Genomic DNA, 21173 nt, shown 5'->3' with positions numbered 1-21173 from the left:
CATATGAGCAGTTGGATGAGGTCCCAGGGTGACATGGAGTAGCACATATGCGGATTTACCTGTGTGGTGTCTATAAATGTAAATTATATATAGGAAATATGCTGAGGAGCAGCTTTTGCATTAAGGACAGGCACTTCCATGAATAATTCATAGGGGATTGAAGTCAGGGCCCACTATTGTAGAGGTTTCAGCAGGAATTATGGGTATTGATCCACAATTATTGGGGAGATTTATCAATCATCCTAAAACCCTATTATATGTATGAATCCAGCAGATCAGCTGCATACAAAAGAGCTGGTTTGTGATTGGTTGGTCTGGATACAAGTGAGCTGGCCTGTGATTGGTCGGTCTGGCCTGGCACCTGCACGGTACGTTTGTCTGTTGTCCTGACGACGAACAGTCACTCAGCTGGAGCGACCGCCAGAGGAGGAGCTATTCTGTTATTTCTGAGCACTACAACTGTATTATTGTATTATTTGTTGTGTCTGAGTGTCTGTGTGTGTTGTTTGTTGTTGTGTGTCTGTGTGTGTGCTTTTATTTTAGGTTACACCTCACTTGCCGGATTATCTTCAGGTTATACCAACCTTTCCGGATCATTCAGTGGTAAGTCCTACTCTAAACTATATTATCCCTCATTAATATCGTCACATATTTCTGTTCAGTTACACATCCAATGTATATTATAGCTGTATATTGCTCCAACTGTAAATATATGTCTGAAATAATAGGTCATGAGACTGGCATGTGATGGGCATTAACTGGTCACCGACTGGCACATATATCATCTTATTATTATATGAACTGGGCTCTATGGGGGAGATTTATCAAAACCTTTGTAGAGGAAGAGTGGTGCAGTTGCCCATAGCAACCAATCAGATCGCTTCTTTCATTTTTATAGAGGCCTGTTAAAAAATGAAAGAAGCGATCTAATGGGTTGCTATGGGCAACTGCATCACTCTTCCTTTACATGTTGGAGAGCACTGCTTTACGCAAAAAAATTAAAACACAGCCCTTTTGCTCACAAATGCCCCCAAAATGCATTTGGGCCAAAACTACCGCTGCCAGATGTTAGCTAGGAGTCAATATGAAAATAGGAAATTCCATACCTACATAGTGTTTTAAAGGATAATGCCTGGATGTAACAACTTATCCCCTATCCTAAGGTCGCGGGGGATCTGACCACTGGATCTCCCGAACGGTGCCCCGGTTCTCAGCATGAATGGAGCGTGTCGACCACCACACAAAGCGGTGGCCAACACGCCGCTTCCATGCAGCTCTAAGGGTGAGCTGGATCGCTGCTTTCAGCAATCTCCGGCTCTGCCATAGAACTGCATGGAGGGGGCATGTCAGCCACAGGTTCGTGCTGTGGACGAAAAGGCCCGTTTCATGCAGGGAGCCGGGGCTCACTGCAGGAGATAGCGGGGGGCCCCAGCAGTCAGACCCCCAGCGATCTAACACTTATCCCCTATCCTTAGGATAGGGGATCAGTTGTTACATCCCGGAGTTATTCTTTAATTTTTGGCATTACCTCATCCTTTAATGGTGTTTTTTTTTTTTTGGCTCAATGGAAACTTTTCAAAATCACTGCATTTACTAGCTATGTTTTTATTTTTTATTTTATTTTTTCTTTTCTAAATTAAATTGTGGTGTTTCTCCTCTCATAGTCCTCTATAGGTGAAAAAAAAATGGCATTTTTCAATAGAATTCCTTGAATCACATGATATAAGAATCAGTGCACCTCTCTTCCCCTTGCCACATCTTCTATGTACAGTTAATTGTTTACATCAGAATTCTGGGCCAGGTTGTTAATTTTGGTTTTGGTAATAATTTTTGTTTGTCAGTGGAGCAAATATACTAATACTATTGATTCTTGGACAGTGTAAACTTTCAAAATCACCAAATTTATCTGGTACATCTTTAGACTGTCTAGTATAAGTTTAGTACAATTTTCCCTCAAGTTACAATATTAATTGGTTCCAGGACAACCATTGTATGTTAAAACCATTGTATGTTGAGACCATAACTCTAGGGAAAGCTGGTAATTGGTTCTGAAGCCTCCAAAATGTCATCCAAAAATAGGAAAAAAGTTAGGAGTAAACAAAAATAGGTAGAGAACTAATATAGATAAAGCAAGTCCTTACATATAAAAGTAAGAAAGAGCTGCTGGTTGCTGTAAATCACTGTCTATGTAGAGGATAATGTCCAAAAAAAGTAAAATTGAGTCGCCTTTAGTGTTGAGCAGTATAGGCCATATTCGAATTTGCGATATTTCGCAAATATATGGACGAATATTCGTCATTTATTCGCTAAATTCGCATATTCGTAATATTCACGTTTTATTTTTGCATATGCGAGATTAACATATGCGAAAATTAGCATATACAAAAATAAGCATAAGCGAAAATTCGCACGCCAGTCTCACACAGTAGTATTAGAGCATTCTTTACACCACACAAGCTGGAAGCAGAGAGGGGTGATCACTGTGATGTGTACTGTGAAAAAAAAAAAAAAAAAAAAACAATATTCGTAATTATGAATATATAGTGCTATATTCGCGAATATTCGCAAATTCGCGAATATGCGATATTCGCGAATAAAATTTGGATTGCAAATATTCGCGAGCAACACTAGTCACCTTTACCTGGTGTCCAAAGGAGCAGCTAACCCTGGCACAGGTAAAGAGTAGTACAGAACATGTAATATCTCCCTGCTCTGTAGGGGGCGCTACCAGACAGGAATTCAGTGCATGCACTTCAATAATACAGGGGTTTTACCAGTAAAATGTCCATTCTGATTGGTCATTTCTTCCAGCCATGTTGAGTCTGGTTTCAAGTTACAATGGTCCAGAAAAGACCATTGTATGTTGAAACTATTGTATGTTGAGGCCATTATAAGTTGAGGGATCACTGTATAAGTAGTTTAGTTTTACATACCATTTCTGCATTCTTTTGTTTAGCAATTTGTTTATTACCCGCTTAAGGACCAAGGGCGTACAGGTACGCCTTCGATCCCTGGTACTTAAGGACCAAGGGCGTTCCTGTACACCCGTGGAAATTTTGGTCCTCGCCGCACACCAGGCGGGGACCGGACCGGAGTGACTGCTGAGACCCCCCCCCCCATGTCAGCAATCGCCGGTGAATTCACACTGGCGATTTGTGGTGATTCCAGGTCATACTGGTCTACGGTGACCTAGAAAATAAGGGGGATCGGGGTTGTCCAAGACACGACGACCAATAGCAGATCGTGGGGGGGGGGGGAGTTTAACGTTCGGTTCCCCAGTTCTGCCCACCCACAGTAGGCCAGACAGAACGGGGAAACATCGGGGAACCGCGCCAGAGGTCCACTTACTCATCGGCAGCGGGTGGCAATCGGTGGCAGCGGGCGGCGATCGGTGGCGGCAGAGGATGGCGATGTGGCTCCCTGGATTCTAAGGAAGCCAGTGAGTTGCCTAGCAACATCTGGAGGGCTACAGTTTGGAGATCGCTGTGCAGTGGTCTCTAAACAGTAGCCCTCCAGATGTTGCAAATAGCTTTCTCGGCATGCTGGGAGTTGTAGTTTCGTACCTCCAGCTGTTGCATAACTACATCTCAGTTGTAGTTTTGAAACAGCTGGATTGGAAAATACTGAGTTAGGTAACAGAACCTAACTGAAGCTGTTGCAAAAGTACAACTCCCAGCATGCATGGTCTGTCAGTACATACTGGGAGCTGTAGTTTTGAAACAGCTGAAGGCTTGCTCCCCCCCCCCCCCCCCCCCCAATGTGAATGTACAGGGTACATTCACACGGGTGAGTTTACAGTGAGTTTACTGCTTCAAGTTTGAGCTGCGGAAAATTTTTCGCCGCAGCCCAAACTCCTAGCGGGAAACTCACCATAAACCCGCCCCTGTGAATGTACCCTAAAAACACTACACTACACTAACACATAATGAAGGGTAAAACCCTATATATACACCCCCTTACACTGTCCCCCCCCCAATAAAAATGAAAAACATATTGTACAGCAGTTTTTCCAAAATGGAGCCTCCAGCTGTTGTAAAACAACAACTCCCAGCATTTCCGGACAGCCACTGACTGTCCAAGCATGCTGGGAGTTTAGCAACAGCTGGAGGCACCCTGTTTGGGAATCACTGGCATAGAATACCCCTATGTCCACCCCTATGCAATCCCTAATTTAGTTCTCAAATGCGCATGGCGCTCTCTCACTTCGAAGCCCTGTCGTATTTCAAGGACACAGTTTAGGGCCATATATGGAGAATTTCTATACTCGGGAGAAATTGCACTACAAATTTTGGGGGTCTTTTTCTCCTTTTACTCCTTATGAAAAGGATAAGTTGGGGGCTACACCAGCCTGTTAGTGTAAACATTTTTTTAATTTTTACACTAACATGCTGGTGTTGCCTCATACTTTTTATTTTCACAAGCGGTAAAAGGAATAAAAAGACCCCCAAAATTTGTAATGCAATTTCTCCTGAGTACAGAAATACCCCATATGTGGGCGTAAAATGCTCTGCGAGACGCACAACAAGGCTCAGGAGTGAGAGCATACTATGTACATTTGAGGCCTAAATTGGTGATTTGCACAGGGGTGGCTGATCTTACAGAGGTTCTGACATGAACGGAAAAAAATAAATACCCACATGTGGCCCCATTTTGGAAACTACACCCCATCATGGAATGTAACAAACGGTATAGTGAGCCTTAAAGGGGTTATCCAGGAAAAACTTTTTTTTTTATATATCAACTGGCTCCAGAAACAGATTTGTCAAGTACTTCTATTAAAACATCTTAATCCTTTCAGTACTTATGAGCTTCTGAAGTTAAGGTTGTTCTTTTCTGTCTAAGTGCTCTCTGATCACACGTGTCTCGGGAACCGCCCAGTTTAGAAGCAAATCCCCATAGCAAACCTCTTCTAAACTGGGCGGTTCCCGAGACACGTGTCATCAAAGAGCACTTAGACATAAAAGAACAACCTTAACTTCAGAAGCTCATAAGTACTGAAAGGATTAAGATTTTTTAAGAGAAGTTATTTACAAATTAGTTTAACTTTCTGGAGCTAGTTGATATATAAAAAAAAGTTTTTTCCTGGATAACCCCTTTAAAGGGGTACTACCGTGCTGACAACTTATCCCCTATCTAAAGGATAGGGGATAAGTGGCCCGCCGCTTGGGACCCCCGCGATCTCGCACGCAGCACCCCGCTGTCATCAGGCCCAGGAGCAAACATCCACTCCGGGTCTGATGACTGTCGATCACGGCATGACGTCACGCTCCACCCCTCAATGTAAGTCTATGGCAGGGGGCGAGACATGGGGTATTTCCATACTCTGAAGAAATGGGGTTAAAAATTTTGGGGGTAATTGTCTCCTATCACCCCTTGTAAAACTTTAAAATTTGGGGAAAAACCAGCATTTTAGTGAAAACATTTTTTTTTTTTTTCATTTACACATCCAACTTTAACAAAAAGACGTCAAACACCTGTGAGGTTTTAAGGCTCACTGCACCCCTTGTTACGTTCCTTGAGGGGTGAAGTTTCCAAAATAGTATGCCACGTGTTTTTTTTTTTTTTTTGCTGTTGCTCGATAGGGGCTTCCTAAATATGAAATGCCCCCCCCAAAACCATTTCAGCAAAATTTGCTTTCCAAAAGCCAAATGTGACTCCTTCTCTTCTGAGCATTGTAGTTCTCCCGCAGAGCATTTTACGTCCTAACATGGGGTATTTCCATACTCAAAAGAGATGGGGTTACAAATTTTGGGGGGCATTTTCTCCCATTACCCTTTGTAAAAATGGTAAATTTGTGGGGGGAAAAACTGCACTTTAGTAAAAAAAAAATATTTTTTTAATTTACACATCCGACTTTAATGAAAAGCCGTCAAATACCTGTGGGGTGTTAAGGCTCAATGGACCCCTTGTTACGTGCCTTGAGTGGTGTAGTTTCCAAAATGGTATGCCATGTGGGGTGTTTTCTGCTGTTCTGGTATCATAGGGGCTTTCTAAATGTGACATAACCCCAAAAAACATTTCAGCAAAATTCACTCTCCAAAATCCCATTGTTGTACCTTCCCTTCTGAGCCCTCTACTGCGCCCGTCGAACACTTGACATACACATATGAGGTATTTCCTTACTCAAGAGAAATTGGGTCAAAATTTTTTTTTCCTCCTATTACTCCTGGTAAAAATTCAAAAACTGGGTCTACAAGAACATGCTAGTGTAAAAAATTAAGATTTAGAATTTTCTCCTTCACTTTGCTGCTATTCCTGTGAAACACCTAAAGGGTTAACACACTTACTGAATGTCATTTTGAATACTTTGAGGGGTGCAGTTTTTATAATGGGGGTCATTTGTGGCGTATTTCTAATATGAAGGCCCTTCAAATCCACTTCAAATCTGAACTGGTCCCTGAAAAATTCCGATTTAGAAAATTTTGTGAAAAATTGGAAAATTGCTGCTGAACATTGAAGCCCTCTGATGTCTTCCAAAAGTAAAAACATGTCAACTTTATGATGCCAACATAAAGTAGACATATTGTATATGTGAATCAATATATAATTTATTTGGAATGTCTATTTTCTTTACAAGCAGAGAGCTTCAAATTTAGAAAAATGCTAAATTTTCCATCAAATTTTGGAATTTATCACCAAGAAATGATGCAAGTATTGAAAAAATTTAATAAATAACATAAAGTAGAATTTGTCAAGAAAAAACATTCTCGGAATCAGAATGAAAAGTAAAAGCATCCCAGAGTTAATAATGCTTAAAGTGACAGTGGTCAGATGTGCAAAAAACGCTCTGGTCCTTAAAGGGGTATTCCAGGAAAAAACTTTTTTACATATATCAACTGGCTCCAGAAAGTTAAACAGATTTGTAAATTACTTCTATTAACAAATAATCCTTTCAGTACTTATGTGCTTCTGAAGTTAAGGTTGTTCTTTTCTGTCTAAATCCTCTCTGATGACACCTGTCTTGGGAAACGCCCAGTTTAGAAGAAGTTTGCTATGGGGATTTGCTTCTAAACTGGGCCTTTCCCGAGACAGGTGACATCAGAGAGGATTTAGACAGAAAAGAACAACCTTACCTTCAGAAGCTCATAAGTACTGAAAGGATTAAGATTTTTTAATAGAAGTAATTTACAAATCTGTTTAACTGGAGCCAGTTGAAATATAAAAACACGTTTTTTCCTGGAATACCCCTTTAAGGTGAAAAATGACTTGGTCCTTAAGGGGTTAAATGCAAAAAAAAATTCCATAGTGTATCTGCCCCATGTGAACATACCCTATCAGGACAGGTATAAGAGCTTTGTCCTATAATAAGCAGAGCAACCCAGTGATCACATGATTGGGAGAGATATTCAGCCATTGGAAGTAACAATGAAGGTTCCCAGGGGTGGACATGTTTCATGTGCAGACTATTGTATAGGGGTCAAGTAGTAAAAGGATCCACTGCCACCTTATAAGCAGCTTCCTACTGCCCATTAGATTGCATGTAATAATACATCTCATAGCTTACAGATGCTGATGGGTTGTTAGAGGAACATAAGGGGGAGCTCTATGAAAGGCTGATATGCTGTTCTTATGCAGGTGTCCTCTGCTGTCTGTGTCCAACCCTGAAGGTTCCTATTGATGACAGCAAGAAACAGAAATCATGAAAAATACTGGTGCAGAAAATACATATTTTATTATTATACAAACAGTAATGTGGTAAATATATAAAGAATAATTGTATATGTCAATCACTAAGAAATCAGGTTATATGAATATTGTGCAGGAATATGTCTTTAGTGTTTACAGAACGAGTCAAAAAGCTGACCTCTGTCTCTCTTTTTTTGGAGATGGAGCGCCACACATTTGAGAGGACACCCCACTATGACTACACGGATGACGAGGTAAATCTCATGTTTGTGTTGACTTTCATTAATCCTATAGTTGTGAATAATAATTGCTCATTTAAAGTGAATCTGCTCCTGAATCAGCTCCATACAAGGTGTAGAAGCTGCAGATCTTTGCATTTAGGTGCTAGAGGGATAAGATTACCCATACATTTAGTTTTGATCGCCTGTGTTACCAGCTGAAGAGTCAAACGGTTGGTGCTAAGTTTCAGCAGCTGTCAATCATGCCGAGGGGACATTACTGCACCCAAAGCGGCAAAACTAGATAAGTATATTTCCCCGACTAGGTGGCTACTTACAGGGTGGCTAGGGGGTACTTACAAACTGCAAATCCTCACCATCCCTGGGGACATAAATGTCCTCCAGGGATGGTGCAGATGAATATATTACTACTCTGCTCAACAAAATAAAGAGAACACTTAAACAACACAATGGAACTCCAAGTCAATGACACTTCTGTGAAATCGCACTGTCCACTCAGGAAGCAACACTGATTGACAATCGATTTCACATGCTGTTGTGCAAATGGAACAGACAACAGGTGGAAATTATAGGCAATTAACAAAACAATTAACAATTAATAAAGGAGCGGTTTTATAGGTGGTGCCCACAGTCCACTTCTCAGTTCCTATGCTTCCTGGCTGATGTTTTGGTCACTTTTGAATGCTGGCGGTGCTTTCCGTCTAGTGGTAGCATGAGACGGAGTCTACAACCCACACAAGTGACTCAGGTAGTTCAGCTCATCCAGGATGGTACATCAATGTGAGCTGTGGCAAGAAGGTTTGCTGTGTATGTCAGCGTAGTGTTCAGAGCATGGAGGCGCTACCAGGAGACAGGCCAGTACATCAAGAGACATGGAGTAGGAGGGCAACAACCCTGCAGCAGGACCGCTACCTCTGCCTTTGCGCAAGGAGGAGCAGGAGGAGCACTGCCAGAGCCCTGTAAAACGACCTCCAGCAAGCCACAAATGTACGTGTTCTCTCAAATGGTCAGAAACAGACTCTATGAGGGTGGTATGAGGGCCCGACATCTGCAGGTGGTGGTTGTGCTTTCAGCGGAACACCGTGCATTGGCAAATGCACCACTGTCGCCCCGTGCTCTTCACAGATGAAAGCAGGTTCACACTGAGCACATGTGACAGACTGCTTTCTAAAATTTTTTTTTTTTAAATGTGGCTGTGACGTGGAAAAATTGCCTAAAAAGCCATACAAACCCAGCCCTGGTCCCCCGCAGCTCCTGTGTGTCTCCTTCTGGTCCCCCAATTTTATATTTTCTTCCTGCCTTTGAGACAGGCACTTAGTCCAGGACCTGCTCGCTGAGCCAATAACTGTCCATCAGAGGACACCACTGTGTTAGAAGAAAGATTAGGGGACCTAACTGGGGCAAAACAAAGCTGGGGTGGACCAACAGGGCATTGGGCTAGATATATATATATTTTTTTTTCCTGCCCCAGCAGCATATGATTTTTTTTTTTTTTACAAAACATTGGAATACCCCTTTAATATTTAAAGGGGAACTCCGGTGGAAAAATAATGTTTTCAAATCAACTGTTGCTATAAAGTTAAACAGTTTTGTAAATTACTTCTATTTAAAAATCTTAACCCTTCTAGTACTTATCAGCTGCTGTATGCTAAAAATATACTAAAGAGAAATTTGTGAAATTCTTTCCAGTCTGACAAGTCCAGTCCAGTCTATCCATGTCAGGAACTGTCCAGAGCTGGGGAGGTTTTCTATGGGATTATGCTTCTAATCTGGACAGTTCCTGACATGGACAGTGGTGTCAAAGGAGAGAACTGTGGTCAGACTGGAAATAACTACACAAACTTCTCTGTAGTATATCTGTAGTATACAGCAGCTGATAAGTACTAGAAGGATTACAAAACTGTTTAACTTTCTGGCACCAGTTGATTTGAAAACATTGGTTTTCCACTGGAGTTCCTATTTAAATGTCTAACACATTGATAGGCAGCGCTCTTTCACTTTAAAGGGGTTCTCCGGTGCTTAAACATCTTATCCCCTATCCAAAAGATAGGGGATAAGATGCCTGATCGTGGGAGTCCCACCGCTGGGGACCCCCGTGATCATGCACGCGGCACCCTGTTTGTAATCAGTCCCCGGAGCGTGTTCGCTCCAGGTCAGATTACGGGCGACTACAGGGCGGGCGGCGTGTGACGTCACGCCTGCGCCGGCGTGTGATAGCTATCATGCCCCCTCCCGTAGGCTTGCATTGAGGGGCGGAGTCCTGTAGTCGTCGGTAATCAGTCCCGGAGCGGACACGCTCCGGGGACTGATTACAAACGGGGTGCCGCGTGCATGATCCCGGGGGTCCCCAGCGACGGGACTCCCGCGATCAGGCATCCTATCCCTTTGGATAGGGGATAAGATGTTTAAGCACCGGAGAACCCCTTTAATGGAACTGTCCTTCATTATCATTCACAGCTGCCTATATGGACAACCTGCTGATCCTGTAGACATAATGAAGAAGATATGTGGGAAGATTTATCAAAACCTGTGCAGAGGGAAAGATGACCAGTTGCCCATTGCAACCAGATTGCTCCTTCAATTTTTGAAAAGGCCTCTGAAAAATAAAAGAAGCACTCTGATTTGTTGTAAGGGCAACTGGTAAACTTTTCCTAGACATAGGTTTTGATAACATTTCCCCATGGTGTTCAGGGAGCATCCCAACCATCAAATATTGGTGGCCTTTCCTAAAGGCAGGCCATCAACATTTACCTCTTAGTGACCTCAATCAGTCTTTGTATAGTGGTCACTAGGAAGCCTTGGCCTAGATTGGGTTTCCCATGTCGGCTGTACCTGGTAATGGCTAAATAATGACAGGCGATCTCCTGCTCTAATAGCCAGGATCAGAGAAACCTCTTATCACCGCTGTTTAACCTCATAGGTGCCATGGTTGTTTACAGATATATTTTCAGAGGGTGCGTTATCCCACTATAAGCCCATCTTTACTGTTAGAGCAGTGAGACCAGGAAACCCTCTGCCAGGTGAAGTGGTCAGGGGAGCTCAATAAGAGTTGAAAAGAGGTCTGGATGTATTCCTGGAGAGTAATAATACTACAGGTTATGAATACTAGATGCAAAGCGACAGAACGTTGGTTCAGGGATTTATTCTGATCCCATATTTGGAATCAGGAAGGAACATTTCCACCTGGCATTGGGCAATAGGCATGAGCCTTATAAGTTTTTTTTGCCTTCCTCTGGATCAACACAGTAGGGACACAATAAGCATCTAGGTTGAAATTGATTAACTTTTTTTTTTTTTTTAAATCTTTTTTCAATTGTGGGGAAGATTTATTAAACCTGTGCAGAGGAAACATTTACCGGTTTCCCATTGCAACAAATCAGGTTGCTCCTTTCATTTTTAAAAAGGCCTCTGAAAAATAAAAAAATGAAATGTAATTGGTTGCTATGGGCAACTGGTCAACTTTTCCTCTGCCCAGATTTTGATACATCTCCTCCTTTCAAAGTATCTGTCCCCCAAAAAAGAGTCAATATAAAATCCTGAATCCTGGATGTTTGGTGCCATCTTTTCAAAAAGGCAATGTTGAAATCTATGTTTATATTTATTTATTTATTTTTCTTAGTACCTAATATGATAGATTTACCAAGACAAGCAATTCATAACAGGTGTAAAGTAAAATATCTACAGCCAACCCATACACAATGTATAGAGAGGCAGAGCGCATACATGACTGCTAGAGATGAGCGAACTTACAGTAAATTTGATTCGTCACGAACTTCTCGGCTCGGCAGTTGATCACTTTTCCTGCATAAATTAGTTCAGCTTTCAGGTTCTCCGGTGGGCTGGAAAAGGTGGATACAGTCCTAGGAGACTCTTTCCTAGCAATGTATCCACCTTTTCCAGCCCACCGGAGCACCTGAAGGCTGAACTAATTTACGCAGGATAAGTCATCAACTGCCGAGCCGAGAAGTTCGTGACGAATCAAATTTACTGTAAGTTCGCTCTTCTCTAATGACTGCCTTTCCATGCTCGATATCACAGGTGGTCCCAACAGGGAGACCCCCTGCAATCATACTGCATACTTATCCCCCATTCTGGGAATAGGGTATACATCTTAATAATGGGACAAACCCTTTAGGGTCTATTCACACAGCAGAATTTCCGCACCAATTCCGCTTCCTTGGGTAGTTTATGGCTTGTGTGGATTTCATGCGGAATTTGTGCTTAATCTGTGCGGAAATTCAGAAGTGTTAATGGGAGCTAGGAATCCCATAGAAGTCTATTGGGCTTTCATTTGAGGCAGAATTCCGCAAGCGCAAATTATGCTGTGTGAATAGACCCTTGGGCTAGAATTCCACTTGGGATTTTGTGCAAAATTGCCCCCCATTCTGCCGCACAGTGTTTTTGCCTTGAAAAAGCGCTGCAAGGCAAAAACACTGCAAAATGCTAGGTCCACTGGCCATTTTTCAGTTTGGCGTTTTATAAATCTTTTTGGCTCAGTGGGTGACTTTCAAAAAAACCTCATGTTGAAAATATGGTGTTTTTCGAGCAAATCTTGGCATTTTTCTCCCAATGAGCCATGTGGGTTTTATTATTGGCGTTTTTGCAGGCGATTTTTACTCTCTTTTTTACTTTAGTGATCTAAAAAAAGGATGGAGTTTGCTTTTTTGATTAAATTTCATAGGATACCATTAAAAAAAAGGATGCAAAAGGGATGAGAAAAATTGTAGGGAACAAATTTTATTCATTTTTAGAACAATTTTTTTTTAAATTTTCAATCAGGTAATGATTTATGTGCAAAGGCTGACAGCTGTGATTGGCCACACAGTACCGGCCAATCACCGGCAAACATGAATAAGTTATGTGAAGTTCTCTTCACATCACTGGCCGGAGTACAGTACATTGCAGGGATGTTGAGCGTTACTGCGTGTCACCTGCTTCTCATGACTAGAAATTATGATCACAACAGGTCTCAGGAGTGGGACCCACTGTGATCTGTCCTTTAGTGCAGGTACTACTGCTCCCAACATGGAACAGACTCTATAGTACCACAATAATCACGCACATATAGTTGATATTGTATTTTCCACTGTATTTATTAAAATTATTAAAATACATCAAAAACATTATTAATAAAAAGTTTTACAAAATTAAGATAAAAATATATATTATTTTTACAATTACATGGACCCTTTATCCATTTGTAATATTGCCGGCTACATTTTCACATCCCTGCCCGCTCACATAAATCATTACCTGATTGAAAATGTAAAAAACTTTTTGTCATAAAAAAGAAATACTTAATTCCCTACAAATTTTCCCATCCCTACTTCATCATTTTATTTTTTTTGTACCAAACAAAATTTGTTAAAATACGCCCACAAGGGGGCCACAAAGGTAAAAACACCAGAAAAAACACCTGAAAAAAAATCAGTGGCAGTTTTTCATGCATTTTTTCTGGCGTTTTTTACCCTAAAAAAACACCAGTACAAAGCTTTAGTGTAATTCTATCCTTAGGCTTCTTCCTATAGATTATTACTTAGATAAGATACAAATAAAGACATTTGATAGGTGAAATGAGTAAAACAAGATAATTATATTTCATCATAATGTATAGATATAATACATTCCACCATAATGTGTTTAATGAGCTGAATAAAACTAAGTTTAATCTGTTCTGTTCTAGATCTATGAGATGACCGAGGCTATAGACATTATTCTGGCATTCCAGGAAGAAGTAAGTGACGTTGGAGATAATCACATTTGTTATATAAAAGTATACATATAAAGTTTAGTAGGCATTCGGGGGATTTATCAATTGTGATATTTTTGTTGATTTGTGAAAAAGGCAAATAATTGCTCTAACTGCAGATGTGTGATTATTTGCTGTTTAAGATGGTAATTGCAAAAGGGGTGTGACCTATTGAAAAGGGGCGCGGCTGCTCACCAGATTTATCACAGTTTACACTGCCAGCCTAAACTGCTGCTAAGATCCCCCCTTGCTCAGAGCTGGCGGAGATATCATCATGGGCGCACAGGTTTACTGGACTTATATAGAGGTGTCTGCTTCTACATGAATCCAGGGAGCCTGTGCGCTGGCAGGGACGCCTGAATGCTGACAGAGGCTTCATAAATGTCCCCCTAGATTTTGTTATGGCAGATTTTACCAGTTTTGATGAATGTGTCAGTAATCTTATGTCTATGTAGCTAACCCTAGTAGACCCCACACATCTGTGGACACAGTATAAATGACCTGCACCATTGTTTCCATCGATGAAACTGGCACCAGAGGTTCCTCCTTCCTAGGGTATATCAAGCTTATTTACCCAGCCCAAAGAACTGTCCAGAGTAGAAGAGACTTCCTTCCTCATACCCCATGGTGTCATAAGGAATTTTAGGAACTCATACAGCCACAGCGTCTGTCCCTCCCTCCTCCCTTACCAAAGGCAATAGTCCAAAAAACTACTTTTTTAATTTGATAGATAGATAGAGATACAACTCTAATACACTGAACTCTCTGAATATAATACTGTCACACACTGAACCCTCTGAATATTTTACTGCCACACACTGAACTCTCTTAATATAATACTGTCACACACTGAACCCTCTGAATATAACACTGCCACACACTGAACCCTCTGAATATAATATTGCCACACACTGTACCATCTGAATATAATACTGCCACACACTGTACCCTCTGAATATAATACTGCCACACATTGTACCCTCTGAATATAATGCTGTCACACACTGCGCCCTTTGAATATAATACTGCCACACACTGTGCCCCCTGAAAATAATACTGCCACACACTGAACCCTCTGAATATAATACTGCCACACACTGAACTCTCTGAATATAATACTGTCACACACTGTACCCTCTGAATATAATACTGCCACACACTGAACCCTCTGAAAATAATACTGCCACCCACTGAACCCTCTGAATATAATACTGCCACACACTGAACTCTCTGAACATAATACTGTCACACACTAAACCCTCTGAATATAATACTGCCACACTGTTCCTCATGCCTGCACCACCCATCTCCTTCAATACTGTTCCTCATGCCTGCACCCCTTCCCATCCATTACTGTTCCTCATGCCTGCACCCCCCTTCCCATCCGTTACTGTTCCTCATGCCTGCCCCTCTTCTCCTTCCATACTGTTCCTCATTCCTGTACCCCCCTTCCCATCCATTACTGTTCCTCATGCCAGCACCCCATTCCCATCCATTACTGTTCCTCATGCCTGCCCCTCTTCTCCTTCCATACTGTTCCTCATGCCGCCTGCATCCTTCTCCTCCATTACAGTTCCTACAGTACCACCACCCTCCTTCCCTTCTATTGTTGTTCATCATTACTGCACTCCCCCCTTCTCTATATTACTGTTCCTCATGGCCCCCCACCCCAAAAACAATCACTCAGTAAAGTACCAAGCAAGGATTTCTCTGTGGCCCCACTGCTCCTGCTGCACATGGCTGCTGGTGTGGCTAATGACCCTGTGCTGTCTTACTTTCGGATGTCGGTGCCGTCCTCAGCACAGCGCTGCTAGACTTTGCTCACTGACGTCACGTACCAACACTACGACATTCGGCTGGAGGGTGTCACCCTGTGCTCTGTGATTACCTAGTGTTCTGTAATCGCAGTGGAGACGGCGGGTGGCCATGCAGCTAAAGCAGGACAAAATTGCTTCCTGTCATCAAGTTAGACTACATTCACACCACTATTTTTATCATACATTTGCCGGATCACCTGGAGAAATTTCAAAGATGGCCGCTGCCGTATCCCCGCAGGACCCACACCACATCTCACTCTCATTTTTGAGACTGGAGTCAGATAGTGACTTTGGTCGGCTCATTTTTGCACTGCATCAGTTTAATTGCTGGACTTAAAACCACAGCATACCATGGTTTTCAGTCCAGCAACAAAACCAGATTTTGTTGTGCAAAAAGGATCTGACCAGAGTCACTATCTGACTCCAGTTGGCTCATTCAAATCAATGAGATGCGGCGTGGGTCTGTCGTTTTTGAAATTTCCCCACCCATCCTGCAACTGTATGAAGAAATCATGGTGTTCCCTCAGTGATCATTTTTCCAAAAGGGGCGATTTCCCCATGGACACCCATGCTTGCACTATAAATCTACAATATAGTTACATAGTTAGTATGGTTGAAAAAAGACATACGTCCATCAAGTTCAACCAGAGAATTGAAGGGAAGGGTGTAAAGGGATAAGGGGAAGGGATGTAGTTTTATAATTCTGCATAAGCATTAATGTTATTTTGTTCCAGGAATGTATCTAACCCTGTTTTAAAGCTGTTAATTGTTCCTGCTGTGACCAGTTCTTGAGGTAGACCGTTCCATAAATTCACAGTCCTTATGTAAAGAAGGCGTGTCGCCCCTTTAGACTAAACCTTTTCTTCTCCAGACGGAGGGAGTGACCCCTCGTCCTTTGGGGGGGTTTAACCTGGAACAGTTTTTCTCCATATTTTTTGTATGGGCCAATTATATACGTTTATCATATCCCCCCTTAAACGTCTCTTCTCAAGACTAAACAATTGTAACTCCTTTAATCGCTCCTCATAGCTAAGATGTTCCAAGCCCCATATTAGTTTAGTAGCACGTCTCTGCACCCTTTCCAGCTCCACAGTGTCCCTTTTATGAACAGGCGACCAAAACTGAACAGCATATTCCAGTTGAGGCCGTACCAATGCTTTATAAAGGGGGCATATTATGTCCCTGTCCCTTGAGTCCATGCCTCTTTTTATACATGACAATATCCTGCTGGCTTTGGAAGCAGCAGCCTGACATTGCATGCTATTCTGTAGTCTGTGATCTACAAGTACACCCAGATCCTTCTCTACCAGTGACTCTGCCAGTTTAATCCCCCCTAAGACATACGACGCATGCAGGTTATTAGTACCCAGATGCATAACTTTACATTTATCCACATTGAACCTCATTTGCCAAGTGGATGCCCAGACACTTAGTCTATCCAAATCATCTTGTAACCTATACACATCCTCTATAGACTGTACTGTGCTACAAAGCTTGGTGTCATCTGCAAAGATAGAAACAGAGCTGTTAATATCATCCCCTATAACATTGATAAATAAATTAAACAACAGCGGCCCCAGTACAGAACCTTGGGGTACGCCACTAACAACCGGGGACCAATCAGAGTACGAATCCTTGACCACCACTCTCTGGGTACGATCCATGAGCCAGTGTTCAATCCAGTTACAAACTAAAGTTTCCAAGCCCAAAGACCTTAACTTACCTGTCAGACGTCTATGAGGGACAGTATCAAACGCTTTAGCAAAATCCAGAAACACTATATCCACAGCCATTCCTCTGTCAAGGCTTCTACTCACCTATTCATAAAAGCAAATTAGATTGGCTTTGAATAAAGCTGTGAATTATAATACACAGAAGAAAGTACAGAACTTTTCCCAAAGGAATCCTACAAATATTTACAGGCATATTTACAGTTGTGAATAAACTATCATAAACCGGGCTATTCACAAAACTTAAATCCTTAATTCCACATCATAGCAAACAAAACCCAGTATACTCATACCAACCTTATCAATAATACCACTACACAAAAGACAAATAATACCGCCATGTCATTATCATACATTACCACCACACAGTGACAGAATAACATCACCATATACTGATACTGAATAAAATCCAGTATCACCAAGACCAATATTCTCAATGATAAGTTACACCTTGATCACATAATACCGGTGTACTTTAGCTTTAGCGAACCCAGCTCCCACTGGAGGTCAGTCGTTGCACGTAACCCTGAGTGCAGGAGAAGCCCCTACCCCTCTCTGCAGTGATTGGCCATATTTCCGGGGGCCTGGGTGAGTGACATTGTGTGATCGCTGTGGCTGGACCTGTCTCCCAGGAGCAGCACTGACATGGGGGACATTGGAGCCACCCGCCTCTATGGAGGCAGCTGAGGATCCTGAGCACCAGTTAAACCAAACCGCTCATGTCCACTTGTGTGATCCTGAGAGTCATGAGCAACATGCTGTGCCTGCTTTGTGTGGGCTGTCACCAACTACATGATTGGCCTCTATGTCTGGGTCCTGGAGCCCCCCCAAGCGCCCCAAGCTGGGAAATTCGGTGCAGCAATGGGATCCTGCTGCACAGTGCAATGCTAAATTTTAGTGGCAGATATTCCGCAGCTTAAATTCTGCTGCCATAAGAATGGACTTGTCCATTCCTTAGGCAAAATCCACTCCACAAACATAGCCATCTATGGGGACAGCAATGTCCGCATGGTTCTAAATCATTAATAAAGCAGCCGGTGCTGGCCGGACGAAATTTCGTGAACGCGGCCTAAATTTTCAAACAAGAGGAGTGAGGTCCCTGCTTGCAAGAGCTTACAGTCTATGGGTATGTTCACACTACGTAATTCCCATGGAATTCCATGAGCGGAATGCCACGAATGGAATTACATGCTGTGAACATAAATATCAGACTCGATCACACTGCGGAATTTCAGCAGTGGACAATTCCGTCGCTGAAATTGTTCCACGCAAAGAAAGAACATGTACATTCTTTGCGTGGAAGCCCGTGAACACTGCAAAGCCGTCAATGGTGATGGTGCAGTGCCGCACGGTCCTACCGCCGAAGTATTGCGGCAGCGGCCACCAGAATGGTATCTCAGCTCGCGGAATTCTGCGAGCGGAGATTCCGTTCATTATCCAAAGTATGAACCTACCCTGAGAGGGATGGGATAGAGACAAAAGGTGGAAATGCTGAATTTATACAATGGTCCAGCCATGTTTAATAAGTAGGGTAGAATACATATGGTGGGTGCACCAGCCACCAGCCAATTGCATAATGTCTAAAGTGCATAGAGCATATAATGACACTGCCAGTAATTTGAAGAGACATAGTAATAAAAGGGGAGAGAAAATTTAGGGAATACACCTGCTTTAAAAGATGTGTCTTTAGGGCAGGTTTGAAACTGAGGAAGATGGGTATAAGCCTGATGGTCCGAGGTATTGCATTACAGAGAACTGGTGCAGCACAAGCAAAGTCTTAGAGGTGGAATTGAGGGGTTCAGATTAACCCCTTAAAGGGAACCAATCATCAGATTTTACCCTATATAAAGCTTGGCAAAGCGTTATATAGGGTAAAATCTTTATTTTCACCATTCCCGGGGGATGCTCCTGCCCCCAGGGATGGTGAAGATATGAAGTTATAAACTAGTCACCACCGCCGCCGTAAGTAGTCACCTAGGCGGGGAGCTCTTCTCATCTATTCCCGTTCTTCGGCCTGCAGCGACGCCCCCTCCACTTGATTGATGGGCCGCGTCATCGCTCTGCTCCGTCTGTTCAGTGAGCGGAACAATGACGCGGCCCATCAATCAAGCGGAGGGGGCGTCCCTGCCGGCCGAAGAACGGGAGTAGGTGAGAAGAGCTTCCCACCCAGGTGACTACTTACGGCGGCGGCGGTGACTAGTTTATAACTTCATATCTTCACCATCCCTGGGGGCAGGAGCGTCCCCCGGGGATGGTGAGGACAACAATTTTACCCTATATAACGCTTTGCCAAGCATTATATAGGGTAAAATCTGATTATTGGTTCCCTTTAAGGACTCAGCGTTTTTCCGTTTTTTGCATTTTCATTTTTTCCTCATCACCTTCCAAAAATCATAAAGCTTTAAATTTTGCACCTAAAAATCCATATTATGGCTTATTTTTTGCGTCACCAATTCTACTTTGCAGTGACATTAGTCATTTTACCAAAAAATCCACGGCGAAACAGGAAAAAAAATCATTGTGCGACAAAATTGAAGAAAAAATTTAATTTTGTAACTTTTGGGGGCTTCCGTTTCTACGTAGTACATTTTTCGGTAAAAATAACACATTATCTTTATTCTTTAGGTCCATACGGTTAAAATGATACCCTACTTTTATAGGTTGGATATTGTCGTAATGAAAAAAATCATAACTACATGCAGGAAAATTTATATGTTAAAAATTCTCATCTTCTAACCCCTATAACTTTTTTTTTCCCCGTGTACGGGCCGGTATGAGGACTAATTTTTTGCATCGTGTTCTGAAGTTTTTATCGGTACCATTTTTGTATTGATCAGACTTTTTTGATCGCTTTTTATTCATTTTTTCATGATATAAAAAGTGACCAAAAATACACTATTTTGGACTTATGAATTTTTTTAACGATATATTTTTATAGTTTGGACATTTTCGCACGCGGCGATACCACATATGTTTATTTTATTTTTATTTGCGCAGTTTTTTTTTTATGGGAAAAGGGGGGTGATTCAAACTTTTAATAGGGAAGGGGTTAAATGACCTTTGTTAACTTTTTTTTCCCACTTTTTTCTTTGCAGTGTTATAGCTCCCATAGGGACCTATAACACTGCACACACTGATCTCCTATGCTGATCCCTGCAAAGCCATAGCTTTGCAGGGATCAGTCAGATAGGCGGTCGATTGCTCAAGCCTGTAGCTCAGGCTTGGAGCAATCAATCGACGATCATACGCCGCAGAGAGAGGTAAAGAGACCTCCGCCTGTGTCCCAGCTGATTGGAACATCACGATTTTATCGCAATGTCCCGATCAGCCCGACTGAGCTGCCGGGAACGGTTTACTTTCGTTTTCAGACGCGGCGATCAACTTTGAACGCCGTGTCTGAAGGGTTAATAGCATGCCGCACTGCGATCAGTGCCGGGTGCTATTAGCCACGGGTCCTGGCTGTTGTTAGAGGCCCCGCGTTATAGATCGTGAGCGGACTCATGACGTAGCAGTACGTCATGAGTCCTTAAGGGGTTAAAGAAGATGTTAGCTTTAGATCATTTCAGTACTTATTAGCTGCTGAATACTACAGGAAATTCTTTTCTTTTTGGAACACAGTGTTCTCTGCTGACATCATGTCCACAGTGCTCTCTGCTGACATTTCTGTCCACAGTGCTCTCTGCTGACATTTCTGTCCATTTTAGGAACTGTCCAGAGCAGCATATGTTTTCTATGGGGATTTTCTCCTACTCTGGACAGTTCTTAAAATGGCCATGATGTCAGCAGAGCTCTATGTAAGAAAATAATTTCCTCTGTAGCTAATAAGTACTGGATTAAGGATTAAGATTTTTTTAATGGAAGTAATTTACAAATCTGTTTAAGTTTCTTGCACCAGTTGATAAAAAAAAAAGTTTTCCACCGGAGTACCCCTTTAAAATCACATAACAGCTGTAGAGGAAGATGAATCTGGCAGTGGCATTTAGGATGGACTGGAGAGTGAGAGTTTAGAGAA

General features: G+C 42.2%; 1 protein-coding gene across 1 annotated transcript in view; it reads left to right on the top strand.

Annotated features, from left to right (window-relative positions):
* Window positions 1-401: 401 nt before the first annotated feature.
* LOC130356856 (cilia- and flagella-associated protein 251-like) overlaps window positions 402-21173 on the top strand; it is a 50471-nt gene continuing 29699 nt past the window's right edge. The window contains exons 1-3 of the mRNA XM_056558897.1: window positions 402-603; window positions 7827-7880; window positions 13549-13599. Coding sequence (XP_056414872.1) covers window positions 7827-7880; window positions 13549-13599 — 105 coding nt within the window. The 5' untranslated portion in view covers window positions 402-603. The remainder of the gene's footprint in view (window positions 604-7826; window positions 7881-13548; window positions 13600-21173) is intronic.

The sequence above is a fragment of the Hyla sarda genome, chromosome 2, assembly GCF_029499605.1.
Source record: "Hyla sarda isolate aHylSar1 chromosome 2, aHylSar1.hap1, whole genome shotgun sequence".
In the NCBI taxonomy this organism is placed as follows: Eukaryota; Metazoa; Chordata; class Amphibia; order Anura; family Hylidae; genus Hyla; species Hyla sarda.
The sequence above is the reverse complement of the archived record's forward strand: the minus strand, read 5'-3'. Positions and strand labels throughout refer to the sequence as shown.